At 50.2% G+C, this 19,091-nt stretch overlaps 1 protein-coding gene across 1 annotated transcript in view; it reads left to right on the forward strand.

Moving 5' to 3' along the window:
- LOC119956525 (glutamate receptor ionotropic, NMDA 2B-like) overlaps window positions 1-19,091 on the forward strand; it is a 579,238-nt gene that overhangs the window by 313,825 nt on the left and 246,322 nt on the right. The window contains exon 4 of the mRNA XM_038783815.1: window positions 8,222-8,820. Within this exon, the coding sequence (XP_038639743.1) occupies window positions 8,222-8,820 (599 nt within the window). The remainder of the gene's footprint in view (window positions 1-8,221; window positions 8,821-19,091) is intronic.

Below are 19,091 nucleotides of genomic sequence, written 5' to 3' on the forward strand. Positions count from 1 at the left end.
ATACTAAATGAATACTTTTCGTCAGTATTCACTCAAGAAAAAGATAATATTGAGGAGGAGAATGCTGAGACCCAGGCTATTAGAATAGATGGCATTGAGGTGCGTAGGGAAGAAGTGTTGGCAATTCTGGACAAGGTGAAAATAGATAAGTCCCCGGGGCCGGATGGGATTTATCCTAGGATTCTCTGGGAAGCCAGGGAAGAGATTGCTGAGCCTTTGGCTTTGATTTTTAGGTCATCATTGGCTACAGGAATAGTGCCAGAGGACTGGAGGATAGCAAATGTGGTCCCTTTGTTCAAGAAGGGGAGTAGGGATAACCCCGGTAACTATAGGCCGGTGAGCCTAACGTCTGTGGTGGGTAAAGTCTTGGAGAGGATTATAAAAGATACGATTTATAATCATCTAGATAGGAATAATATGATTAGGGATAGTCAGCATGGTTTTGTGAAGGGTAGGTCATGCCTCACAAACCTTATCGAGTTCTTTGAGAAGGTGACTGAACAGGTAGACGAGGGTAGAGCAGTTGATGTGGTGTATATGGATTTCAGTAAAGCGTTTGATAAGGTTCCCCACGGTCGGCTATTGCAGAAAATACGGAGGCTGGGGATTGAGGGTGATTTAGAGATGTGGATCAGAAATTGGCTAGTTGAAAGAAGACAGAGAGTGGTAGTTGATGGGAAATGTTCAGAATGGAGTTCAGTTACGAGTGGCGTACCACAAGGATCTGTTCTGGGGCCGTTGCTGTTTGTCATTTTTATAAATGACCTAGAGGAGGGCGCAGAAGGATGGGTGAGTAAATTTGCAGACGACACTAAAATCGGTGGAGTTGTAGACAGTGCGGATGGATGTTGCAGGTTACAGAGGGACATAGATAAGCTGCAGAGCTGGGCTGAGAGGTGGCAAATGGAGTTTAATGTGGAGAAGTGTGAGGTGATTCACTTTGGAAAGAATAACAGGAATGCGGAATATTTGGCTAATGGTAAAATTCTTGGTAGTGTGGATGAGCAGAGGGATCTCGGTGTCCATGTACATAGATCCCTGAAAGTTGCCACCCAGGTTGATAGGGTTGTGAAGAAGGCCTATGGTGTGTTGGCCTTTATTGGTAGAGGGATTGAGTTCCGGAGCCATGAGGTCATGTTGCAGTTGTACAAAACTCTAGTACGGCCGCATTTGGAGTATTGCGTACAGTTCTGGTCGCCTCATTATAGGAAGGACGTGGAAGCTTTGGAACGGGTGCAGAGGAGATTTACCAGGATGTTGCCTGGTATGGAGGGAAAATCTTATGAGGAAAGGCTGATGGACTTGAGGTTGTTGTCGTTAGAGAGAAGAAGGTTAAGAGGTGACTTAATAGAGGCATACAAAATGATCAGAGGGTTAGATAGGGTGGACAGCGAGAGCCTTCTCCCGCGGATGGAGGTGGCTAGCACGAGGGGACATAGCCTTAAATTGAGGGGTAATAGATATAGGACAGAGGTCAGAGGTGGGTTTTTTACGCAAAGAGTGGTGAGGCCGTGGAATGCCCTACCTGCAACAGTAGTGAACTCGCCAACATTGAGGGCATTTAAAAATTTATTGGATAAGCATATGGATGATAAGGGCATAGTGTAGGTTAGATGGCCTTTAGTTTTTTTTTCATGTCGGTGCAACATCGAGGGCCGAAGGGCCTGTACTGCGCTGTATCATTCTATGTTCTATGATTTGGAAGGTGCTGCCCAAGGAGCCTTGGTGAGTTCCTGCAGTGCATTTTGCAGATGGTACACACGGCTGCCACCGTGCGTCAGTGATGGAGAGAGTGAATATTTGTGGATGGGTGCCAATTAGTCAGGCTGCTTTGTCCTGGATGGTGTTGAGCTTCTTGAGTGTTGTTGGAGCTGCACTCACCCAGGCAAATGGAGAGTATTCCATCACACTCCTGACCTGTACCTTGTCGGTGGTGACACGTTTGGAGAGTTGCTCACCGTGGGATTCCTAGCCTTTGACCTGCTCTTGTAACCATAGTATTTATACAGCCAGTCCAGTTCAGTTTCTAGTCAATGGTAACCTCTCAGGATGTTGCCACTGAATGTCAAGGGGTGATGGTTAGATTCTCTCTTGTTGGAGATGGTCATTGCCTGGCACATGTGTGGTTCGAATGCAACTTGCCACTTGTCAGCCCAAGCCTCGATATTGTCCAGGTCTTGCTGTGTTTGGACATGGGCAGCTTTTCATTGGCTTTGGGTTCTCCTGAGTCTAGGAAAGATTGTATATAAGACCAGGTTCTCATGCAAGCACCATGATCCATGTCAAATGCAGATGACTCACTCACTGAGATAGTTGCCTCTCTTTCTCGGTTTTGATCCTGAACTTTAATTTTGACACACCAATTTGCACACCCACGTAGGGAGACAATCGCCCTGTGACTTGCTTCAAAGATTCATACCGACTTTCTGTTTTCCCCCCTTACATTGCTCATGGATAATAATTGATCTGACCATGGTCATCATGTATTGTTGACCTATCCCTTTAAGACCCTGGGGAGGCAGTGAAATCAGTCCCAAGGTCATTGAGAGTTCAATTGCCCTATGGTGAAAGAGATTTGACGAGGGACTCAGTTCTGGGTTGAACATCAAATAAAACAGTTTGAATGACCTGATTTTCTTTCTTTCATACATTTAAACGTTGGGGTAAAATTGGTCGCCTCCACCGCATCCCCTCCCCCACCATGGAATGGATGATTCTGCCCCCCAAGCTTCATCTAAATAGCTAAAAGAGTTTTAACTCCTCCATAGACCCTTTTGGGAATATAAACCAGCAGGTAATGGCTATGAGCATGATTGGACAGGCTGGGAATGTTTTCTCGATGCTCAGGGGACATTTACATGGACATATATAAGATTACAAGTAGCCTAGATAGTGTGGATAGGAAGGACGTATGTCGTAGAGAGTTCAACAGCCGAGTCATAGGTTTAATGTCATTGACAGAAAGATTAGAAGGGAGTTGAGTAGTATTTTGTTTAACCCAGGGGGTGCTGGGAGCCTGGAACAGTGCAGAAGGAGGCCATTCAGCCCGTCAAGTCTGCACCAACCCGCCTAAAGATGTCCCTGACCAGGCCCACTCTCCCACCCTATTCCCGTAACCCCATCTAACCTTTTGATACTAAGGGACAATTTACCATGGCCAGTCCACCTAACCTGCACATCTTTGGACTGTGGGAAGAAACCGGAGCACCCGGAGGAAACCCGCGCAGATACGGGGAAAACGTCACCCAAGGCCGGGAATTGAACCTGGGTCCCTGGCGCTGTGAGGCAAAGGTGCTAACCACTGGGCAACCAATTACCCTTTGCCTCTCGCGCATGTGTGAGGCCATTGGGTGAAGACAGGACTGGACTGAGCTTTTCCCTGTCCGACTGACACTCTGCCTTGGGGGGCGGGTGTAGGATAGGGTGATGGGATGTTGGGATGGTGTAGTTGGGGGTTCAAGGTAAGACCTCCCTGTATAACCCTGACTACAACATGACCCCAGCAGACTTCTTCAAACACTGTCATCTTCATTGAGGCTCCTCGGTATTGCTAACCTCCGATTCAACTGAGAGACCGATAAGGTATTTGTCCTGGTCCTGAGTTTAGTTTTTTAATAATTAGCTTGTGGGATATATGAGCATCGTAGGCTAGGCCGAGCACTTACTGCCCATCTATTATTGCCCCTTGGGAAGGTGGTGGTGAGCCGCCTTCTTGAACCATGTGGTGTAGGTACACCCACAGTGCTGTTAGGGAAGGAGTTCCAGGATTCTGACCCTGTGACAGTGAAAGAACGGCCGATATATTTCCAAGTCAGGATGATGTGAGACTTGGTGGGGGGTCTTGCAGGTGGTGATGGTCAAATGCACCTGCTGCCCTTGTCCTTCTAGAGGGTAGTGGTTGTAGGTTTGGAAGGTGCTCCCTAAGGAGCCTTGAGTTGCTGCAGTGCATCTTGTCGATGGTACACACGGCTGCCGCTTTGCGTCGGTGGTGGAGGGAGTGAATGCTTGTTGTGGATGGGATACTGATCAAGCCGGGCTGCTCTGCCCTACGATATTGTTGAACTTCTTGAGTGTTGTTGGAGCTGCACCCTTCCAGGCAAGTGGAGAGTATTCCATCCTGAATTGTGCCTTGTAGATGGCGGACGGGTTTTTTGGAGACAGGAGGTGAGTCAGAGGCCACAGAATTTCTAGCTTCTGACGTGCTTTTGTAGCCACATTATTTATACGACTGGTCAAGTTATGTTTCTGGTTAATGGTAACCCCAGGTTGCTGACACTGGAGGGTTTAGAGATAATGGACTGGATTTTCACAAGGTCTGAACGACTTATGAACCGTTTAATAATTCTAGGATTTTTGGCTTCATTCCCAGCTGCCTGACTTTCAGGAGTGGGCTGGTTCCTGTTCAAAGTTCACAATCACATTCCCGACTTGGTCAACTTCACTGTGGAGATCGGCATGTCCTAATCCTCCGAAACGTTCATGGAGTCGGCCAGGTTTTTAAACAGCTGCGGCTCACATCCCCTCAGAGGAGTCATGAACTGTTGCCTACACGTTAAAAATGTCCTCCTTGTGTCCCCAAGCCAACTTCCACCCCCCCGCTCCCATTCACTCTCCATGGCCCCTCGCACCACGAATGCCAAGCTCTGCCTTTCCGCCACCCCTCATGCCCCTCACTGATCCAATGTCAAGTTATTCCATGCCCATTGACACACTATGAATAAAACCATTGAACCCCACAATGGCAGTGTGGTGCGCAAAAAATGTTTGGAAAAAAGTAATTCTTTCATGAATTTCTACTATGTTAAAAAAGTAACATTCAAGTGAGAATGCAGTGTGCTGGGCCATGCCCTTAAATTGGATTTTGTTATTGAATTGGAACAGTTAAGGGAGAACTCATTAAGTGTTATATACATAGATCACTGTGGCTGTGGGGTGTCTTTATGTTTGTAATTGATCAACATTTTTGCTGTGTTTATAGATATATGTGTGTTAACTACAAAGTAGAATAAACTTTGTTTTGATTAAAAAAAGGTAACTTCACTCAGAAGCAACAAAAGTGTCAATCATCCAGTCGCTTTAAAGAATCAGTAACAACAATCATGAGCACTTGAAGCCACTTAACCTTGTGTAAATAAATAATGTGAAATTGGCTGCAGAGATTAGAGAACCTGAGCTGTCAATCAAGCGTTTATTTTTCTGTGGGGCACAGGGTTTTCTACAAGAGTGATGGTTGGCTGAGTTATGAGCCAAGCCTCGATATATATGCTCAGCTGAGAGCCCAGACAACCATTAATTTTGTTGAAACACTCTGGAGTGTTGATCAAGCCACTCAGTTCATGGGCAATTAAGGATGAGCAATAAATGCTGACCCAGCCAGCGCCGTCCACATCCTGTGAATGACTAGGAAATAAAAAATGATCGACTAGCTGCATCCTGCTTTAGTGATGATCCCTCCCTACTCCAGGGGCAGATGGAGAGGGGTAACAGAGGACAATTTGAAACCTCACTGTCCAGGATCAGTCATGAAGAATCGCTGCTGGGTGGAAGGTGCTGAAGGTAGGATTTAGGGCAGCACGGTAGCATTGTGGATAGCACAATTTCTTCACAGCTCCAGGGTCCCAGGTTCGATTCCAGCTTGGGTCACTGTGCGGAGTCTGCACGTCCTCCCCGTGTCTGCGTGGGTTTCCTCCGGGTGCTCCGGTTTCCTCCCACAGTTCAAAGATGTGCAGGTTATGTGGATTGTCCATGTTAAATTGCCCTTAGTGTTGGGTGGGGTTACTGGGTTATGGGGATAGGGTGGAGGTGTTGACCTCGGGTAGGGTGCTCTTTCCAAGAGCCGGTGCAGACTCGATGGGCCGAGTGGCCTCCTTCTGCACTGTAAATTCTATGATAATCTATGACTCTATTGGGTGAATGTGGGCAACACGATAGCACAGTGGTTAGCACGGTTGCTTCACAGCACCAGGGACCCAGGTTCGATTCCCGACTTGGGTCACTGTCTGTGCGGAGTCTGAACGTTCTCCCCGTGTCTGCGTGGGTTTTGTCCGGTTTCCTCCCACGAGTCCCGAAAGACGTGCTTGTCAGGTGAATTGGACATTCTGAATTCTCCCTCCGTGTACCCGAACAGGTGCCGGAATGTGGCGACGAGGAGATTTTCACAGTAACTTCATTGCAGTGTTAATGCAAGCCTACTGGTGACAGTAATAAAGATTATTATTATTATTCTCTGCCGACGGGATGCTCCGTTCCACCGGCAGCGCACCCATGGTGGGTTCCTGACGTTGTGGGGTGGCTACCATGGAAAATCCCGTTAGCCAGCGGCGGGTACGGAGAATCCCGCTGTCTGCGATGGCGTGCCTCTGAGAAGCACAAGGCTAGGGAACGGAGGAATTCACCCCTGTAACTTTATAACTAACTCAGCACGGACTGGGCATCAAAAGGGTAACTTTCCTGTTCTGTTTGGTTTGGTTAATCAATGGGCACCGTGGGACAGTGATTGATGAAGCTGTTTCACATCTATTCTGGCAACATTATTTGTGGAGCTTACACTGAAAGATCGGATTACATTCCAAGCTAATAATTCTGTGGAATGAAACGCAGAACCGTGCTGACCCGGGACAGCAGGAACAGAGAAAGGGCTGGAAGTAGCCAGCCTCTTGGGTTAGAGAAGAGAGTCAAGGATTCAGGTTCATACCCTTCAGCAGAATTTGAAAGCCGACACTGGTGCTGAATGGCAGAAGAATAGTGACAGACACAAGGAGGGAGCGAGAATCCGGTGCAGGATTGTTGTACGACGTGACATGTTATCTCCGTCAATAGTTGCAAGCTTCGATGAGATTAAAGGAACGAGAAAGGGATAAAACAGAAGCAAAATACTGCAGGTGCTGAAAATCTGAAATTAGAAAACAGAAACCGCTGCAAAAACTCAGCACGTCCGCTCCGGAGAGCAGCTCCGGAGAGAGAAACAGGTCGGAATCTTTTCCCGCCTCCCGTGGCGGGTTAATGATGGGTGGGGGGGGCTCGCGGAGGGGAACAATGCAGCAGGAGCTGCAACATAGGTTTCCTGCTGACATTAAAATGGCGGCAGGACACGGCGCCAACCAGCCCGCCCTGCCACGCTGCGAAAAATGTTAGGAGAACACCGCCCCCCCCCCTCCCTGGGGGGACAGCACGGTAGCACAACGGTTAGCATTGTTGCTTCACAGCGATAGGATCCCAGGTTCGATTCCCGCCTTGGGTCACTGTGCAGATTCTGCATGATCTCCCAGCGTCTGCGTGGGTTTCCTCCGGGCGCTCCGGTTTCCTCCCAAAAGCCCCGAAAGACGTGCTGTTAGGTGAATTGGATATTCTGAATTCTCCCTCCGTGTACCCGAACAGGCGCCGGAATGTGGCGACGAGGGGATTTCTACAGTAACTTCATTGCAGCGTTAACGTAAGCCTACTTGTGACAATAATAACGCTTACTATGTAACGAAGATCACTAATCAGCGAGGCCAGCATCGCGCGATAACGGCGCCAATTCCCACCGGCCTCCGCGCAGCCGGAAACCCCCAGTCCCGGGACGGTCGGAAAGGGTTAATGTTTCAGCTGGATGATGAAGGATGAATGAATACCTGGGACTGAATACTTAGGGGCTGGTTTAGCTCACTGGGCTAAATCGCTGGCTTTTAAAGCAGACCAAGCAGGCCAGCAGCACGGTTCAATTCCCGTACCAGCCTCCCCGAACAGGCGCCGGAATGTGGCGACTAGGGGCTTTTCACAGTAACTTCATTGAAGCCTACTCGTGACAATAAGCGACTTTCATTTTTCATTTCATTACCTGCGGCAGAGCGGCAGAGAGAGGCCAGTGGACCGGAGGGGGGGGGGCTGGGGGAGGGGAGGGCGGGCGGGGAGAAGGGGGGGGTGGGGGGAGGGGGGGGCTGGGGGAGGGGAGGGCGGGCGGGGAGAAGGGGGGGGCGGGGGGAGGGGGGGGGGGGGGCGGGGGGGCGGGCGGGGAGAAGGGGGGCGGGGAGAGGGGGGGCGGGGGAGGGGGTCGGGGGGAGGGGGGGCGGGGGGGGCGTGGGGGAGTGGGGGGGTTTGGGGGGGGGGGGGGGGGGGGGGGTGGATTGGGCTAGAAAGTAAAACCCGAGGGTGCCAGAAAGGCTGAGCGGAGCCGGGAAGGCTTCTGAAGGCAGTCAGAAGCAGCTCATTTCACTAACTCTGCCCCCGTTTTGTCTTGCAGGATGATTCATCAATGTTCTTCCAATTTGGGCCCTCCATTGAGCAGCAGGCCACAGTGATGTTGAACGTCATGGAGGAATACGACTGGTATATATTTTCTATTGTAACAAGCTACTTCCCTGGTTACCAGGAATTTGTCAATAAGATCCGAAGCACTATTGAAAACAGTTTTGTTGGTTGGGAGATGGAGGAGGTTATGTCTCTGGATGTTTCAATGGATGACGGAGAATCCAAAATCCAGAACCAGCTGAAGAAGCTTCAAAGCCCTGTCATCCTCCTCTTTTGTACCAAGGACGAGGCTACCTACATCTTTGAGGTGGCCGAGTCTGTCGGCCTCACTGGCTACGGCTACATCTGGATTGTGCCCAGTACAGTCACAGGGAACACGGATATTATTCTGCCAGAGTTCCCCACAGGATTAATTTCGGTCTCCTACGACGAGTGGGACTATGGGCTCCCAGCCAGGGTGAGGGACGGGGTGGCCATTATCACCACCGCAGCCTCCACCATGCTGGCCGAGCGCAGGGAAATCATGGAACCCAAAACCAGCTGCTACAGTGTGCAGGAACGAAGGGCTCATCAATCAAACACTTTGCACAGGTAGGACCTGGCTCTGAGCTCCTATGTTTGGTTTGCTGTGGGATTTGCGAGTGTTGGCGGAGTGAACTGCGAGTGTTGAGTTGCATTGTTGGAACGCACTGTTGGGATGTGCAGGGCAATGGGGCACCAAGGTCATCCATGCAATGCTTCATAAAACACCATGCTGTCAATGTATTTGCCTCTTTGCACTTGTAGCACTCTGAGATATGTTGCCCTATCCCCCTGAATGTTGCCAGTCTCAGAAGACGGCTCCTTCTCGGAGTTGGTGGTAAGTATAGCTGGCTGCCACTCAGCACGTATCACCAATTCCTCTGCCTGCTTCCTCAGCCCCGGCCAACCGCAAGAAGCAGGGATGGCCTTGTAAGCCAGGACTAAACGTTACAATCACCCCTGGTCATTGAAGAAACATTGTCACTGCCAAAGTCCTTTTTCTCACCGTCATTCATCAACACAAGGCAAGTGGCCTTTGAAACCCAGATTTCATTCCTGCTCTTGGATCAACAGCTACAACTGATCCCGTGGCTCTGGCTTCCCGCTGTTGGGATTCCCCGAGCTCAGCCACATCCAACAGCCCTTGATTAGGAATGGAAGCGAAACGGGAGACCAACGCGAGAAATATGCAACGACGTGACAACATGGGAACAGGACATGTGGTCCAACCAATCTTTGTCAGCATTTGTTCCCAATCTGAGAACATGGTCCTAATCATGATTCCTAACTGTTCCATTGTCCCTTAAATCTCCCTGTCCCGGATTAATGGAGTGGGTTATGTGGAAGGAAGGGATGGTGCAGATGCAAACCCACCCAACAAATCCAAAAAATGGTGGCTGACAGGAAGGTGACTGACTGGCATGGTGCGATCCCATGTAGCATGGGAAAAGCTGAAAGATGGGCCAAGCCAGCCCACCATCAATCTCTTTCCTTCATCCACCTGTCCAACCTCATCTCGAATGTTGATGTTCTTGCTGCCCGACCCACTCAGCCAGAAGTGAATTGCACAGCCTCACAGCTCTCTGTACAAAGACATCTCTCCCATCCTCTGGTCTAAATCCCTTAGGTTGAGCCTATAGAGCATCAGTTGTCTTCTGATCTAACGAAAAGAGCCCACTTCTATCTCAACCTTGAATACTTTTCGCATATCTACCCAATAACCTGCATCGTTCCAACAAAAATAGGGTTCAACTTAAGTTATTTCTGTCTTACATTTTCTTAAGCCTGGGGGCATGCCAGTGAGAATATCCTTTAACTCTCTCTGACGTGGAGCCCAATGCTGTGCACACTACTCTGAGGTCTTGGAAAAGTTTTGTATGCTGTAGGTTTTTTTCCCCCCACGCTCTTTAGGATGCAGGAGGTATGAATCAACCAAGATATCGAAAAGCCTTTTTGTTTAATTCGCTTTATTGACCCTTTGACACATGAATTTGCAGGTAAAGGTGCTTGCAACCTCTTCCAGGAGCCCAGAATCACGGGTGATCACATCTTTTTACGTTGCCCAGGGGTTAATGCTCCACTATTGTCTCCTCGGAATGACTACAAAATGGCTGCTTTGCGCCTGGCAGAACAGGCTATTTATAGTCATCCTTTTCTCGAATGGCTTTGTGAAGACATCTGTCCTTGTTGTACTTCTCTTGTCTCTAATTTGTCCTTCGAAACTGTGGCAAATCCTGAAAACAGCAATCTTCCGACACTCTTACACAATAATGATATCTGTGGTACCTTTCGATCATGGTCAAGTTTAACAGCCGCCTGGCATGCGTTCCGATTTTTGGTTTAACCGTTCTGGTGTTTGCTTTATTAATCAAGTTCTGCTTTTTGTTTGTTTTTAACCAAGTCTCCAGGGGTTTCTAGCTCAACGAACAGTTTGGTTTACCTGTCAGGTAGTCATTCAAATGTTGGTTCCAAAAGTTCAGATTCCCTCAATTCATTCCCAAACCAGTCCATCTCATAAGGAACTGTATTATTCCTCACTGGGACTACGGGCTGGGAATGCTCGTCTTCCGACAAGCTCCAGGGTTTCTAACTCAACAGTTTGGTGTACCTTAAAGGTAGTCATTCAAATGTTGGTTCCAGGAGTTCAAATTCCCTTCCATTCCTTGCGGAGTACGAGTTACCCTGCTCGGGGCGGAATATCTCAATTACCCAGTGTATAGAAAGGTTGGCCATTAAGACACAAACCAAGGAGGAACCCGTTAGGGGTCTACGGGATCGTGTCTATGTCATTTGTGTAAATAAAACTTATTTTACTCGGCGTGAACTTACTAAAGTGGCGACGAGGAGTAAACTGGGTCGCTGTCGACGCTGCGAGCTGCTCAGCTGCACCACCTCCCCGATTTTCTGGGCCCATGGTTTGGATTTCTTAGATTCGCCGTGCCTCTGTTTGGGCGATTAGGAAGCCTGGAAGAATGTGTTCGATGTAGTGCCAATGTTTCTGCCCTTAACCTGAACTTATCTTTCTGCGATGAGAACGTCAACTCGCAAAAGCTGACCATTATGTTTACAAGGTCGGCGACAGGTCAAACAACGCCTTGGAATTGAGGCTGTGGTGTGGGCCATTGATGTAACATTGATTGGAGGAGTTAACCTCGTTTTTTTTTAAATTGCAGGACGTTCCGAAGCTTTGTGGGTAACATTTTGCACCTCAGTGAGCTGGTTTAGCTCACTCAGCTAAATCGCTGGCTTTTAAAGCAGACCAAGGCAGGCCAGCAGCACGGTTCGATTCCCGTACCAGCCTCCCCGGACAGGTGCCGGAATGTGGCGACTAGGGGCTTTTCACAGTAACTTCATTGAAGCCTACTCGTGACAATAAGCGATTTTCATTTTTCATTTCATCTTCTGTGACATCTCAAAGGGCTCGTCCTCTGCCATATGAAAACAAGTAGTTGCACTAAGGCGGATGCCCGAATTGGGAAGCTGCTTTAAGTTTAAATGGCGGATATGTAATTTCGCAGAATCACAGAATCATTACGGTGTAGAAGGGTGCCATTCGGCCCATCGTGCCCTCCACCCCCCCCATCCCCCGCACACACGACTTAGTGCCATTCTCCTGACTTTGCCCCGTACCTCTGCACATTGCTTCTATCAAATAGAATATTCAAATAATCATCCAATGCCCTCTTGAATGCCTCGATTGAACGCGCCTCCTTTTGGAGCGCAGGTTTAAGGTGTTTCCGGAGGAGAATGTGATTACGAAAAGGCCCAACCTGGGAGCAAGGCCACCCTTTGGAAATTTTAAAATGTTAAAATTAATATTAACCCATGTTAATGGGTTTAACTTTAAGTATGAAAATAATGGCGTTGTTTGTTTCTCTTCCATGTCAATGGCACTAATGGGTCTCTGAAGGTGAGTTCCTCGTGGGCAAGGTCCTGAGCCAGGCAGTAGATTTCAAAAATGGGCCTAAGTGGTGATGAGGGAATAGGCCCTGGTCTCCTGGGGGACTGGTGCTGGCACGTCGGGAGACAAATCACTTTGTATCCACGGTTAGCGCCGGCCTGCCTCCGCTACTCTTGGGCCAGGACGGGCTTGTCCCACAGCTGGAGAGCTGGTGCTCACGGCTAGTTCGGTTTGTCGTTCCCCTGTTCTGAACGTGCCGCTCCCTGGCTAAACCTGAAGATGATCCGTTCTGTGATTCCGAGCCCCAATGGCGGATAACCCTACCCAGAATACATTATGCGCTTGCACCTGCCTTATCCATTCTGCAAGCGACCCACAGGCAGCCCCAGGAGGAGATTTGTGATTCGCGTAAAGTCATGCCACCAGTGCGTCAAGTATGTAATAATTATATTGCCAGATTAACAAAATATGCATCAAGCACTCTTAATTATAATGCAACATTGCATTGTCAGTGTGTTGTAATTATAAGGTATAAAACACATTCAGGCCTTCATTCTTTATATTGAATAACCAGTGTAGACATGGCAGCGCACAAGTAGGTATGTCTGTGAATTTGGCTGGTCTTCATTCAATAGTCACCCTGTTGAATAATCATCAAGCATTAAATGATCCGAATGCAACAAGGAAGTCACGGGCAAATGTCACATTTTTAAAAAAGGACCATTTTAAAATTGGGAGAGAGGAATGAAAATTTACTCGGGGGGTGGGGGGGGGGGGGGGGGGGTGGGTGGGGGGGGGGGGGGGGGGGCGGGGGGGGCGCTGGCCGATGAGACGGCAAAAGAAAATCCCAATTCTTCCTGAGAACGGCGAGTGGCTTTAATTATTACGTTTCACTTTTTTTTTCAAAAGAACGCACTTCATTCATCAGATGTGTGTACATACGTTACATAACAGTTGCCATGTGAGATTTACACGGAATGCAGAACAGTTCACCAGTATGTGGCATTCTGGGGTGTCTCACGAGACTTAAAACTGTAGCTAAAATTTACAACGTGCATTTTGTGTCAAACATGCTCTGGCGCACAGAGCTCAACGTGTTTTACATGTGTTCAGCCCTGTGGTGTACACCAGTGGGAAGGCCCCAATGAATAAAATTTGTCGGATTGTAGTAACGGCCGCCGTTGAAAAATAAGGGGATCGCTCGTTTAAGTCAGAAATCGCGATTTGACCAAATGGGAACAAAGTCCCATAGTGAGCATGTTTAGCAGTGTGTTCCCAGGAGCTCATTTAACCCTTTGCGTTAAATAATGAGCCTCAGCAGACAAGGCACACTTAGCCCTTTTTCTACACCGGGGAGGAACTCCTCAGTATAACAAGAGATTGGGGCACCATTTCTAAATGGCACCGCGATCTCCAAGGCCCCTGACGTGACCCCCAACCTCCCCCAGCCCCAGTGCACTATGGGAGGGTCCCCCCAGCCCCAGTGCACTATGGGAGGGTCCCCCCAGCCCCAGTGCACTATGGAAGGGTCCCCCCAGCCCCAGTGCACTATGGGAGGGTCCCCCCAGCCCCAGTGCACTATGGGAGGGTCCCCCAGCCCCAGTGCACTATGGGAGGGTCCCCCAGCCCCAGTGCACTATGGGAGGGTCCCCCAGCCCCAGTGCACTATGGGAAGGTCCCCAGCCCCATCTCACTTCAGACTTCTCTGCATTAATTTCAACTGCCGCTTGTCTGCCCATTCCGCGAGCCCATCCCAGTCCATCACTGTCCTCTTCACATTTCGCAACAGTTCCAGATGTTGGACCAAATGCAAATTTTTAAATTGTGCCCGGCACCCAAGTCTCGGTCATTAATGTATGTCAAGATAAGCGATGATCCTCACATCGAACCCATGGCATTTAGAAAAAAGGATATATTTGTTGGATTTGGGAGTTGTTTGCTGGGCCAGCATTTATTTTCCATCCCTAACTGACCATCACAAAGTGGTGGTGAGCTGTCGTCTTGAATCCATCCCAGTATATTCAGTCCATGAGGTGTAGGTACACCCACAGTGCTGTTAGGGAGGGGTTCCAGGATTTTGCCCCAGTGACAGTGAAGGAACGGCCGATATTTTTCCAAGTCAGGGTGGTGAGTGGCTTGGAGGGGAACCTCCAGGTGGTGGGGTTCCCAGGTATCTGCTGCTCTTGTCCTTCTAGATGGTAGTTGTCGTCAGTTTGGAAGATGCTGAAGAAGAAGCCTTGGGTGTTACTGCAGTGCAGCTTGTAGATGGGGCACACGGTTGCCACTGTTTGCCGGTGATGGAGGAAGTAAATGTTTGTGGATCGGATGCAAATCAAGGTGGCTGCTTTGTCCTAGGTGGTGCCGAACTTCTTGAGTGTTGTTGGAGCTGCACTCGTCCAGGCAAGTGGAGAGTATTCCATCACACTCCTGACTTGCGCCTTGTAGATGGTGGACAGGCTTTGGAGGGGTCAGGAGATGAGTTACCTGCCACAGGATTCCTAGCCTCTGATTTTTTCTTGTAGCCACAATGTTTATTGGCTATTCCAATTCAGTTTCTGGTTGATGGTAACCCCCATGATGTTGATAGTGGGGGTTTCAGTGAAGGTCATGCCATTGAATGCCAAAGGTACTCTATCCTTATATCCTCTCTTGTTGGCGATGGTCATTGCCTGGAACTTGTGTGGTGCGAATGTTACTTGCTACTTGTCAGCCCAAGCCTGGATATTGCCCAGGTCTTGCTGTGTTTGGACACGGACTGCTTCAGTATCTGATGAATCGTGAATGGTGTTGAACATTGTGCAGTCATCAGCGAACATCCCAACCTTATCTTGGAAGGAAGATTATTGATGAAACTGCTGAAGATGATTGGCCCTAGGTTGCAACCCGAGGAACTCCTGCAATGTTGCCCGGGAACTGAGATGATTGACCTCCAACCACCACAACCATCTTCCTTTGTGCTAAATAAGAGCTTTTCTGGCATTTTCTGCTTTTATTTCAGATTTTTCCAGCATCTGCGGTACTTTGTGCCAATTACGTCATTCAGGTACCCCAGGTAATCAATCTGTGATGACTGTTGAAGTAATCTTTGACCAGGATCTTCCTGCCTGTTTGGTCAGGACTCTTCCTGTCAATATGTGTCTTCTTTACCGAGTGCTGCTGCCTATCTGGGACTTTCCAGGTGTTTACATACAGAATACAGTTTATGAAAGACGTCATACACAACCCCCTTCATGATGTGGGTGGATAATTGGATACATGATTGACTGTTGGTTGGTTAGCGTTTTCCCAAGTTGTCTCCCTGTGATGATCCGCCACTGTGTAATTGGGTGTGCGCCTGTATTAGGGGATGTACAGCAGTACCTGTATTACAGGTTCGTCGGTAGCCCCTGCCGGCGAACTCCGCCCACAGGGAGCCGTATAAATACGTATGAGTTCTGCTGAGCTGCCATTCTACCAGCTGCAGTCAGAGGTTAAACATCTCACTGTAATAAAGCCTCTCTTGTACCGATTCGAGTCTTTAAGTGCAATTGATTAAGCGCATCAATTTATTACAGTGAGATTTTCCGCATCATAGACATCAGGATAACACCAGATCGCTTGCAGCTGGATCCGCAATCGCCAAATGCCAGGAAAGACTTTAATCACTGGCTGGCTTGCTTTGAGGTCTACATCATCTCAGCAGATCCTGCACCGACGGAAGCTCAGAAAATTCAACTTCTCTACTCAAGGTTGAGCTCCAGCGTGTTGCCGCTGATACAGGATGCGCCGAATTACGCACACGCCATGGAATTACTTAAAGAAAATTACGTCCAGAAGACGAACACTCTGTTTGCAAGGCATGTACTCGCCACTCGCTTACAACTACCTGGTGAGTCGATTGAAGACTTCTGGCGGGCCCTTATCCCTCTAGTACGGCACTGTAACTGTCAGGCCATCACGGATACGGAACATTCCAATCTCATCATGCGTGATGCATTCGTGACGGGGATTGCATCGGACCCCATCCGGAAACGACTGCTGGAAGGGGCCGCACTCGACCTAACGGCGACCTCACAACCTGGCTACCGCTTCGACGATGGTGCTAATCAATGGCCATGTGACCTCCTGCCTACTGGACTCCGGGAGCACTGATAGCTTCATCCACCCGGACACCGTAAGGCGCTGCTCCCTTGCGGTCCATCCCGCCAACCAGCAGATCTCCCTGGCTGCCGGATCCCACTCTGACCCGATCCGGGGTTTCAGGATGGTCAACCTAACCGTACAAGGCGTTGAATTCAGTGGTTTCCGCCTGTACGTTCTCCCCAACCTCTGTGCTACACTGTTACTGGGCCTGGATTTCCAATGTAACCTCCAGTGTCTCACCCTCAAATTCGGCGGGCCCTACCCCCACTCACCGTTTGCGGCCTCACGACCCTCAAGGTTGACCCTCCCTCCCTCTTTGCCAATCTGACTGCAGATTGCAAGCCCGTCGCCACCAGGAGTAGACGGTACAGCACCCAGGACAAGACCTTCATCAGGTCCGAAGTCCAGCGGCTGCTTCGGGAGGGTATTATCGAGGCCAGCAACAGCCCCTGGAGAGCCCAGGTGGTGGTGGTTAAAACTGGGGAGAAACACAGGATGGTCGTGGACTACAGTCAGACCATCAACCGGTACACGCAGCTCGACGCGTACCCCCTCCCTTGCATATCTGATATGGCCAATCAGATTGCACAGTACCGGGTCTTCTCAACGATTGACCTTAAATCCGCCTACCACCAGCTCCCCATCCGTAAATCGGACCGTCCCTACACTGCCTTCGAGGCGGACGGTCGCCTGTATCAATTTCTTAGGGTTCCCTTCGGCGTCACGAATGGAGTCTCGGTATTCCAAAGAGTAATGGACCGAATGGTTGACCGGTACGGACTGCGGGCCATGTTTCCGTACCTGGACAACATCACCATCTGCGGCCATGACCAGCAGGACCACGACTCCAACCTTGCCAAATTTCTCCACACCACATCTCTCCTCAACCTCACTTACAACAAGGAGAAGTGCGTATTCAGCACGAACCGCTTAGCCATCCTCAGCTACGTAGTCCATAACAAACTCCTGGGGCCCGATCCCGACTGCATGCGCCCCCTCATGGAGCTCCCCCTTCCCCACTACCCCAAGGCCTTCAAACGCTGCCTGGGATTCTTTTCTTCCTACGCCCAGTGGGTCCCACAATAAGTGGACAAGGCCCGCCCACTGATACCGGCTACTCAATTTCCCCTCACGGCCGAGGCACAACATGCCTTCGCCCGTATTCGCTCAGACATAGCCAAGGCCGGGATGCATGCAGTAGACGAGTCACTGCCCTTTCAAGTGGAGAGCAACGTTTCAGATGTCGCCTTGCCGCCTCTCTAAACCAGGCAGGCAGACCCGTCGAATTCTTTTCCTGCACCCTCCATGCCTCCGAAATTTGATATTCGTTTGTTGAAAAGGAGGCCCAGGCAATCGTTGAAGCGGTGCGGCACTGGAGGCATTACCTGGCCGGCAGGAGATTCACTCTCCTCACTGACCAATGGTCGGTAGCCTTCATGTTTAACAACACGCAGCGGGGCAAGATCAAAAATGATAAAATCTTGAGGTGGAGAATCGAGCTCTCCACCTATAATTACGAGATCTTGTATCGCCCCGGCAAGCTCAACGAGCACCCAGATGCCCTCTCCCGAGGTACATGTGCCAGCGCACAAGTGGACTAGCTCCGTGACCTGCACGACAGCCTTTGCCATCCGGGGGTCACTCGGTTGTACCACCTAGTCAAAGCCCGCAATCTGCTCTACTCCGTCGAGGAAGTACGGGCAATCACCAGAGACTGCCAGGTCTGTGCCGAGTGCAAGCCGCACTTCTACCGGCCAGACCGCGCGCGCCTGGTGAAAGCGTCCCGCCCCTTTGAACGCCTCAGTGTCGATTACAAAGGGCCCCTCCCCTCCACCGACCGCAACACGTATATCCTTAGTGTAGTCGATGAATTTTCTAGGTTCCCATTCGCCATCCCATGCCCGGATATGAAGTCTGCCACCGTCATCAAGGGCCTCGATTCCATATTCGCTCTGTTCAGTTTCCCCGACTATATCCACAGTGACAGGGGATTCTCATTCATGAGTGATGAGCTGTGTAAGTTCCTGCTCAGCAGGGGATCGCCTCCAGCAGGACGACCAGCTACAACCCCCGGGGTAACGGACAGGTAGAGAGGGAGAACGGGACGGTTTGGAGGTCCGTCCAGCTGGCCCTACGGTCCAGAAACCTCCCAGCCGCTCGCTGGCAGCAGGTCCTCCCGGATGCATTGCACTCCATCCGGTCTCTACTATGCACTGCCACGAATAACACGCCCCATGAACGTGTTTTTACCTTCTCTAGGAAGTCTACATCCGGGGTGTCACTCCCGACTTGGCTCGCAGCTCCAGGGCCGGTCCTACTGGGTAGGTATGTCCGACTCCACAAGGCGGACCCTCTGGTGGACAGGGTACGCCTGCTCCAGGCAAACCCCCAGTATGCCTACGTGGAGTTACCCGACGGCCACCAGGATACAGTCTCGTTCAGGGACCTGGCTCCCTCGGGTGCCGATCCCACTCCCACGCACCTCCCCACCCACGCACCACCCTCCCCTCCCCCGGCGCTCCCAGCATCAGCCCCACCAGGTCCATCCCTCCTTCCCCAGCCCACGCTAGAGGACATGGAAGATTTCGGCACGCTCCCGGAGTCATCCAGCCACTGGCCAGCACCAACACCACCAGCACCGACGCCGTCGACGCCGACACCGCCTGTATAGACGTCGCCACCACTGTTACGTCGCTCCCAATGAACCGTCAGACCACTGGACAGACTTAACCTCTGACGGGCACCGGGTTGCAAGATGGACAGTTAGTTTTTTCACCCCCTCCCCTCTGTACATAATTCACGGATTCTGTATATAGTT

The sequence above is a fragment of the Scyliorhinus canicula genome, chromosome 23, assembly GCF_902713615.1.
Source record: "Scyliorhinus canicula chromosome 23, sScyCan1.1, whole genome shotgun sequence".
Taxonomy (NCBI): Eukaryota; Metazoa; Chordata; class Chondrichthyes; order Carcharhiniformes; family Scyliorhinidae; genus Scyliorhinus; species Scyliorhinus canicula.